The sequence below is a fragment of the Oncorhynchus clarkii genome, chromosome 12 (assembly GCF_045791955.1).
Source record: "Oncorhynchus clarkii lewisi isolate Uvic-CL-2024 chromosome 12, UVic_Ocla_1.0, whole genome shotgun sequence".
NCBI lineage: Eukaryota > Metazoa > Chordata > Actinopteri > Salmoniformes > Salmonidae > Oncorhynchus > Oncorhynchus clarkii.
Genome location: NC_092158.1, coordinates 73,753,631 through 73,763,741, shown reverse-complemented (window position 1 = coordinate 73,763,741; position 10,111 = coordinate 73,753,631). Strand labels below are relative to the sequence as shown.

At 41.8% G+C, this 10,111-nt stretch overlaps 1 protein-coding gene across 1 annotated transcript; it reads right to left on the bottom strand.

Annotated features, from left to right (window-relative positions):
* Positions 1 to 8,803: 8,803 nt before the first annotated feature.
* Positions 8,804 to 9,910, bottom strand: LOC139422222 (G-protein coupled estrogen receptor 1-like). The gene has a single exon (XM_071173390.1). The coding sequence runs from the start codon at positions 9,908 to 9,910 to the stop codon at positions 8,804 to 8,806; it is 1,107 nt and encodes a 368-aa protein (XP_071029491.1).
* Between the last annotated feature and the right edge of the window lie 201 nt (positions 9,911 to 10,111).

The following is a 10,111-nucleotide window of genomic DNA, read 5'->3' as shown; positions in this document are numbered from 1 at the left end:
GTATATTTATTGTTTGTTGTTGCCTGTTTTGCATGTTATTTTGGCATTAATATGTGTCACATATCAGTTTGCAAAGATTTAATATTGAGTTAATAAAGCCGCATACAAACATGGTCTCCTTTTTGCAGGTGTTTCAGTCTAGCTCAGTGTTTTCTGTTGTGGAGGGTCAGTCAGCAGAAAATACAGTGCGTAGGGGTTGGTAATCTTCTCTAGTTGCGCCGTGATTGGCTCAGTGTTCTGCCACTCATGGGGACACTACGTCACTGCAAAATCTACAGGGAGAGGTAGAATGTTCAAGCCCCCTTGGGTGTTACCATAGATTTACATTAGAAGTGCCCATCCAAGAAGGCTCAAGGTCGGTGGCCACAGATAAAATTACGTCAAATCACGTTAAATCTACCGTAGCTTTGATTGGACTGATCGTGTTAACATACTTTCAAAATGTTAGCTAGCAAGCGAGACAAGCAGTCATCATCATGAATCACGTCGACAATCTACTGGCAAATCCTTTTCAATCCTTGTCATATGAAAATAAATTATAGATAAAACGAATCGCTGTTCATCGGCTATTGCATTGGACATAAATATTAGACAACAATTTGAAAATGGTCAATTCAACAATGAGTGGTTTGGAAGGAATCAGTGGATAACTGCAAGCCTTGCAAAGCAATCACTATTTTGCTTCTCCTGCTATTCGGTGGAGAGGGTGTGTGGTCCAAGTCTGGGTTTAAGGGTCTCTTTTCCAAGCTTAAAATAATAAACATTCGCACGCAACACCATGGGCCAGAAAAGGTTGAATACATTGGCCATGCTGTCAATCCAGCATGACTTCTGCTGCGTTCGAAACAACTGGAAACTCGGAACTGGGAAATCCCAGACTTAAGTGATTTCAAGACAACTGGGAACTACGTTTTGAACGGGCCTCTCTAGAGCTCCGACCTGAAGATCACAAACGTCATGATTTGACCTTGTTCTTTTCAGAGTTCCTAGTTGTCTTGAAAGCACCATAAATCCAGAGAATGCCAGTCTTTGATGACAAAGTTTGATGACAGAATTTGCCTACAAGAAGGACCACCACGCCACCTTCCTGTTCAAGTGAGCACAGCACAATGGTGAGTCCAAAAATGTCTTGTATGCTGCTGCATAAATTATGCAATATGCCAGGGAGATATGTATACTGTAGTTAAGAAAGTAATACAAAGTGTATGTTGTGTAGTAAGCTGTTAGTAGCCCATGTGCCTTACCCTAATAATTTGGTCCTTTTTCCCCTCATAACTTAGCCTACTGTTCTGACTTGGTGGTGCACATGTAGCCTATAGCCTGTTTTAAAGAAATGTCATCATCGAATATTCTAAGAGCTTTCCTTGTCTGATTATTTGTCCCCTTTATTTATCCTACAGTTCTGACTTGGTGTACAGGGAGAATACTGTAAGAACGGCCCTGGATTCTGTCACTGTACACTTCAAAAGTGCTGAACAAATAGTTATCTTGACTATGTCCGTCTTAGCTCGCTCATTAATGTATTAATCGAAATGATGGTTTGCCTATAATTCGCTCATCATTCCCTTATGCCATAGTTTGTACATGTCAATTGTCAGTAGAAACCACATTTATTTAAGAAAGTCAGTCATATAAGCTATGTTTTTAAAAAGGCATTAAATTAGGCTGAATGAACGGTTTTGCTTCCAAACAAGGCCCGCCGATAGCCAGTTGTAGCAGTGGTAAGGGCTCACTCCATGGTGCTGAAAAGAAAGCTCTGCTGTTGGAACAACTTTATGTAGGCCCAAACAGTTTGTGGGCACTGTTTGTCATAATAGTGCAATTATCATTATTGTTATAGTGCAATTCATGTATTGTTTACTGTTGTGTTGTGTAGTGGCTTTGCTGGCATGCATCAACCCCAAAAAAGTTGAGTTTGCCCCAACAAGATTTACATGCTAGAATTCTCATGAGAATACCTATACAGCTGCACATTCTTCTCTCTTCCCTTGCAGGGGGCACCGCGAAACTGCACTACGTGCGAATGGTCTCGTTTTTCTCTCATGCGGCTACAACTCAACAGCACGCACAACTAGGCATTATGTGCTTTGATTGAAACTCAACTACAGTTTGTTAACACCATCTGCTGTAAAATTTGCTCACTTGTTGTATGTGTAGGGCCTACATTCAATTGTAATTTTGGAGAGGGAAACCTAATCAATTAAATTATTTCTGTCATTGCACACTCATTGATGTCAGACATGCACCTACCCCAATGCTCTGTTTCAGATGACTGGGATGAACGCAGAAGCAGATTTCAAGAGCAGGAACAGACACCCTCTTTTTGACTGATGATTGGCATAAGGGCGTGTACGTGATAGGCCTATCTGGCTTACAGAGGTGTAAAGTACTTAGGCAAAAAAGTACTACTTAAGTCATTTTTTGTGATATCTGTACTATTTATATTTTTGATCACTTTTACTTTTACTCCACTACATTCCTAAAGACAATATGTACTTTTTACTCCATACATTTTCCCTGACACCCAAAACTACTAGTTCAATTTTGAATGCTTAGCAGGACCGAGTTATGGTCCAATTCACACACCTATCAATATAACACTTTGTCATACTTTCTGCCTCTGATCTGGCTGACTCATTAAACACAAATACTGCGTTTGTAAATTATGTCTGAGTGTTGGAATGTGTCCCTGTCTGTCCAGAAAAAAAGAGTGCCATCTGGTTTCCTTAATATGAGGATTTTGAAGTATAGCATTTACTTTTACTTTGTACTTTTACTCAAGTATGACAATGTTGTACTTTTTCCACCACTGCTGGATTATATAATTATGATGGTCATAATGCTTCTTGATGGTGTCATAAAGTGTATTTTCTTAGTCCAAGTAAAGTGACACAGGATGGTCATAATGCTACTTAACAGTGTCATAAAGTGTATTTTCTTAGTCCAAGTAAAGTGACACAAGATGGTCATAATGCTTCTTGACGGTGTCATAAAGTGTATTTTCTTAGTCCAAGTAAAGTGACACAGGATGGTCATAATGCTACTTAACAGTGTCATAAAGTGTATTTTCTTAGTCCAAGTAAAGTGACACAAGATGGTCATAATGCAACTTAACAGTGTCATAAAGTGTATTTTCTTAGTCCAAGTAAAGTGACACAGGATGGTCATAATGCAACTTAACAGTGTCATAAAGTGTATTTTCTTAGTCCAAGTAAAGTGACACAGGATGGTCATAATGCAACTTAACAGTGTCATAAAGTGCATTTTCTTAGTCCAAGTAAAGTGACACAGGATGGTCATAATGCTACTTAACAGTGTCATAAAGTGTATTTTCTTAGTCCAAGTAAAGTGACACAAGATGGTCATAATGCAACTTAACAGTGTCATAAAGTGCATTTTCTTAGTCCAAGTAAAGTGACACAGGATGGTCATAATGCTACTTAACAGTGTCATAAAGTGCATTTTCTTAGTCCAAGTAAAGTGACACAGGATGGTCATAATGCTACTTAACAGTGTCATAAAGTGTATTTTCTTAGTCCAAGTAAAGTGACACAGGATGGTCATAATGCTACTTAACAGTGTCGTAAAGTGCATTTTCTTCATCCAAATAAAGTGACACAGGATGTTCTATCGATTGTAGTGTGTGTGTGTGTGTGTGTGTGTGTGTGTGTGTGTGTGTGTGTGTGTGTGTGTGTGTGTGTGTGTGTGTGTGTGTGTGTGCGTGCATGTTTGAGTGAGAGAGAGAAAGAGAGAGAGAATAGTGCTAGGTTAGTATGCCACTAGAGGGAAGAGTAGTATTATCTGACCGTGCTTTATCCAGGGATTCATCACGTTGCATAATATAGACAAATAGAACTGAAGATGGAGATGAAGCCCATATCCACCCTGCTCAACACTTCTCACTTATCAGTGGCTGCATACAGTACATACTCTTCTGATCTACCTCGGACATATCCATAAACATGTTTACTATATCTCCTGTGTGTGTGTGTGTGTGTGTGTGTGTGTGTGTGTGTGTGTGTGTGTGTGTGTGTGTGTGTGTGTGTGTGTGTGTGTGTGTGTGTGCGTGTACGTGTACGTATTGGTGTGTGTGCAGATGTTGTAGCAGGTCAAATCTATATGTAGAGCAGGGGTGCTGCTAGGCAAGGGGGAGGAGGGAGGAAAACACATTAAGCTTTCGCTCAGCTTCTGATAAAGTACATAAACTTCGTCACCACGTGCCCTCTTCATTTTATGTATGCTTGCTGTCTAAATTGAACTTGTCTCAAAATCAGCCAATCATTTGCTTGAATGCACGCTTGTGTATCTCAGCATACGTGCAAAAATCATCCTTCGCCCCTTCTATCACCCAGAATGCAACCTTCCTTTTTCACCTCTCGTTTTTCTGTGAATAATTTTAATTTACAAATGCAATTATGAGTCAGATCCATTATTCATCTACCTAGCGCCACAGCGTGCATTGTCATACAATTATGCATGAGCCCTATCCAGTCTTAATTACTTTGACATGGCAGCAGCCTTCTCTCACTCCTTGGAGTGGTCAGTGTTGGGGAGTAGTGAACTCCATGTAGTTCAATTTGTAATTTAAGTTTTCAACGTAACTTTATATATAAATATATTTTTCTTAAGTTTGCTTTAGTGTAGCTTAACTTCTTGTGTGAAGCAATTGGCAGCTTGGTAAACTGTTGGAGTAGTTTCCCAACACTGGCTGTGGTGAATGTGTTTCACCTTTCTTCAATTTGCAATAGAATGTCAGAGTGTATTACTCTGGTCATCTTTAAAAGTCAAGTTATACTGCCCAAGCATGCTCAAGGGTCTAACCAAACCTCATTCAAAGAGAAAAAATGCGGAAGAGAAATCAAAGGAAAAAGTCACACCATTTCTGCTTCTATGACGTCAGTCACATCCAACTCTGACCCCGACTCAACCCGACAGCTGCGCACACAGTCCCCTGTCAAACTCTTCTCACAGTCTATACCTCCCTGTGTGTGTGTGTGTGTGTCTGTGTACACCACACGTGTGCCGGACGGGTCCTGCTCTGCCTCACCCCAGGGGATGGGTGACCTGGGGTGCTTTTGGTTTTGTCTGTCTGGCCGCCACTTCTGTATATTAATGAACTTGTCAGTCATCCTTGCGTTATCACTCACTCATCTTCCTGTCTTGGTCCCTTCTGTCGCCTTCCTTGATAGTCGCATCCTCAGGTCATTCTCACAGGGATCTTTATTTTATTACTAAATCTCATCCAAACATTGTATACCCAACCCATACCCAGCCCCGTTCTAGTATTTTCTGAACATTCTGCTATATGTGGTTCACAAGTGTACACAGAGAGTATCACCTGTATGTTCTCATGTTCAAGCAATTTAACATGCTATTTCACCCAAAAGAGATGAGGTACACTCTGAAAGGATATGACGTGTTTTGTGTGAAAAGGACAGATCGTTTTATCATGTACCACAAGAAGTTTGACATTTTCACGAAAGACCCCCTACAAACAATTATTCAAACAATGCTCTGAGCTGATTTCCCAGGCTGCCTGGATTATCACAGCTGGAAAAACAGTTTGTGGTTTGGGCTCATGCTTTTCCCAGACTACGCCAAGCCGCCATCTCCCGCTGAGCAGCTCCATCCACAAATACAGCCCAGCCTTACCACAGCCACAGGCTGGCCATCCAGCCCAGCAGCACACTTTCCCATTCACACACAATGTAATTTACTGAACTCTCACTGGCATTACTGTAACAGACCCACAGGGAGGTTGTCTCAGCAACACCCACAGGAACAATAATTAAACCACAGGATACGACTACAGTACATGCAGGCGTGCCCTGTATCATCCTTGAAACCATTTTTCAATGGGAACCTATTTGCTCTCTGGAATGACACCGAAGTAGTTTTTTGCTTGTGGCTTGGAGAATATTCATCCCAAAATGTTGTTTAGGATAGAGGGTGCAATTTACAGTAATATGAGATAGTAATAAAAAGACAGATCACTTTTAGCCATGTCAGATTCAACCTGACGCATTAACTGTTTATTGACTTGCTCCATCTGACAATGATATACACAGAGGCTGTAAACTGGATTTACGTCAGATGATTTGGAGCCTCAATGAATACGTTTATGGCACTGTCCAAAGGTTTTTCACCTCCTCTTGTGTTGCTTAGTAGCCAGTATTTATTTGCCTTGTAATTATTAGGAATTGTTTGTTAATTACTACTCCTTATTTCTCCTTTGATAGTGTTAGTATTTATTACAAGGTAAGAAACAAGTTGATCATGACAGTCTGTCTCCTTCCAACTAGGAACCCAGCTTTTGATGCCCTGTTTCTTTTTTTAGCCAGGCACTTTAAAAGAAAATCAATGTACTATTGTATTCTTCACCAACGCACATGGGTTAGGCCATAAATGTTACAAAGTGGTGGCACCCAAATGAGCCACTGCCATCCTGTTTGCGTGGCCCGCTTGTTGCATAATCCTGAAGTACATCACCTAAAATTGCCTATGACCAGCAATGGCAGTTACACACTGTGCGTGTGTTTTGCTATTGCTAAACTACAAATCAAAATGATTTCTCTACGAATCCTCACACTACTCTACTACCAAGCACATATTCCAATGATGAGCTGAACTGGTTCCAAAGGTCGACATCTCAAATCTCGAGGTTATCGATGTGTACATGTTGGTGGAAAGGAAATGCCTTGGAAGCAACACCCAGACTATGCTATTATTGATATCTTGATATAAATTAGTTTGCTTGTTATGGGTGGTTCACGCGTGGGAATTCAGGCGCACATAGAAGGGCTTGTTGGCAGATTCTATAAGATATTTTATGATGTCTATAAAAAAAAATACCATGCCTCTTCTGTTGTGGTTTCAGTAAGTAGGCCTATTAGTCAAACGATATCTGACACATGCACTAATCCATCATTTCACCAGATTCAAATTAGAGATAGAATGGATTGTTACAGTTTGAGTAACCTAGGAGTAATTCACAAACACAAACAAATAGCACAAAAACCTAACTGCTGGGAACTGCAATTACTGGAATCCAATGTATTTGTTTGTTTTTCTCTCAGTTCCTTTTACATTCATGGAAAATGGATACTTTTCTCAGAACGCACCGTAATGCACAGTAAGGATTTCATAGACGGTAATGACTGAGGCGAGGGTCTTAGAGTTCAATAAGGGTTAACAGGGTCATGGCATAAACTTACAAAGATTGGTGTATTTCTGCAGAATGTTTGTGTTTACAGTGAATGAGAACAACAGTGGAGGGGAGCAGTCCTTTTGCCGGGTTCTTGTAATTGAGGAGATTTTTCTAGCAAAACAGGAGCAGGTGAGACTCCTTACAGTAGCCTACTGTACATACTCTCAACTGTAACAAGAACTAAAATATCTGGTCTTTATTCAGCCTTATTTCACAGACAGATTAGCAAGACAGAAAATGATGCTTAAAGGGATATTAACCCTTACCCTCATCCCTTACCCAAAATAGTATTTGGTAAATAAACAAGCATTTGGTAAATAAATCTGTCCCTGCTCACTGTAGTTTTAAAATGACTGAAACTGTTGGCGACTGAGAGTAAACACAAGCGATGATAGCAGCGCCTCTGTCGTCTTCATTGAGTAATGTGTTTACATATAGTCCCTCTCCTCCGCTCAGAGAAACACCTGCCTCCTTGTTTCTGCCTCAGGCAAACAGGAGTTGACAACTAGGGTCATAATAATGTGGATAACATCCGTCTTTAGAATGAGTATCGGTCTTAACTAGATATATTTAGCGTTCTTCAAATACTGAAGGCACTGGCACACAACTGTTTGTGCATGCTTGAGGAAAATGAGCATTCATGTTTCCTTTGCTATCTACCTTGATTTGAAGAATATTTTTGTTAAAAACATTTCAAATGAATTCTGTAAATGTAGGAGAAAATCAAAGGCAAAGAAGCTTTTTTTGACGTCTGGGCGCATGCAGCAGGTCACCACCTACAATTTGTTTTCATATGTAGAAAAATGATTTGTTTAGATTTGTGGAAGGCATATCCTGTCTTTTACTTCCACTTTTTGTAATACACTTAAGGTTGTCAGTACTAAGTCAGCAAAGAGCTTCTCAACAGCTTCCTAAAAAACAAATGTTTATTTTATTTATTTAAATAAAAGTGGTGTGAGTGGTCAATTGCTTGCACAGGCAAACAAAGAAAAGGACATCTACTTACAATACAGTGAATTGTCAGTACATAAAAAACGATCCGACAACAGGTGTGTCTAGCAGTCTTATGGGTTACCCAAACAGTTCTGAGCAGTATACAGTGTTACAATAACCACACTGGGGTCAAGGAGAAGCAAGTCACTGGTCCCTTTGATGTGTCTGTTTTCATTTGTTCCCACACTGCCATTTCTCTGAGTAGATTGTTGCGGTTTCATGACAGGTATAGCTTTGTTACATTAGAATAATGAGAAGACATTGAAAGAACACCAAACCTGGTATTTTCATCAATTTGCCTTCTCCATTTTCCAAATGTTTATTTATTACCCTAAAATCATTATTTATATCTAATGAAGATACACAGTGTGTTCTCCACCCGCGCTTACAGGAGACAAAATGGCTGCCTCATGGTCAGTTTCAGTTTTCCTCCATGGTATCTCTACCACTTATAAGAAGCTGAATTCTGGAAGCCTTGAGTGTGTCATGAAGACAATTCCCAGGATCCTGCTGGGTAGACACAGCAGCACATAGCTCTTACTCCCCCCTGGACTTCTGTTACATCCTAACCTTTCATACAAAGATGTTGCTGATCCTGCAGCATCACACCTCCGACACCCCACTCCTCACAGGCATGTGTAAATCTAGGGTGTGGTGGCAGAAGCGGTAGAGCACGGACCAGCTGGCCTTCTGCTTGATGAAGAGTCTTAGCTTGTCCCTGAAGGTCTCCCCCAGGAAGCTGTAGATGATGGGGTTGAGGCAGCTGTTGGAGAAGGCGGCCAGGTTGACGATGTGGCCCGTCAGCGGGTAGTCGTGCCACAGGTGGCCGCTGAAGGTGCTGCGCTGGGCCGGGTCGTCCGTGCCATGCAGCAGCTGGATGCTGATGAAGATGTTCTCAGGCAGCCAGCAGATGAAGAACACCAGCACCACCACCCCGATCATCCTCAGGGCCTTCTGTCTGCGAGGCCACAGACCCCGGTGCTTTTGCGCCCGCATCAAGATACGCACGATCAGCGAGTAGCACAGGCCGATGACGGAGAAGGGCACCAGGAAGCCGATGGTCACCTCTAACCACTGGATCTCAAAGACGTTGGCGAAGCAGAAGTGCACCTCACCGCGGTGCTGGGTCTGGACGATGGTGAAGGGGAGCAGCGTAGCCAGGATGGAGGCCATCCAGATGAGGCTGCAGCTGAGCTTGGCGTGCTGCATGGTCCTCAGAGGACTACTGCTCATGGAGCTGGCCAGAGCCACGTAGCGATCAAAGCTCATCCATGTCAGGAAAAAGATGCTGCTGTACATATTGACCTGCAGGAATAAGGACATGAAGGTACACAGAACAGCGTACTCATAGTACTTCTCATTGAGGTTGAAGACCTCGATGAGGGAGTCTGCCACCAGGATGAGGTCTGCGACTGCCAGGTTTACAAAGTAGAGGTCCGGGATGGTCATCTTCTCCCTGTGGTTGAGGTTGACCACCAGGATGAGTATATTCCCAATGAAGCCGATGGGAAAGAGGAGGATGGTGTAGAGGCAGGAGAGGAAGAGGCCGATGGTGTAGAACTGATAGGTGTCTGGGTTCTCAGACGCGTCCGTGACGTTGTAGTCATATGAGGTGTTTAGTTGCTCCTTACCATTAACATATGCCTGAACCAGAGAGGTGGTCTGCACTTCCATACTGCCCGTGTCTTTGCTTTGAAGGTCTTGAATCATAGATCATATAGCCTACATATTTCAATCGTGTCAGTGCCCGATTCTCTGTCTCGAAAGGTTCTCTCATCTATGCTCCATTTGCATGCTGACAGAAGTCAGTTCTTATAATATAGAAATAGTTTAAGGGTTATCTGACCCCATGTTTATATCAAGGTTTGCCTAGCAATAGATGACAGAGGGTACAGACACAGAGCAGCACCT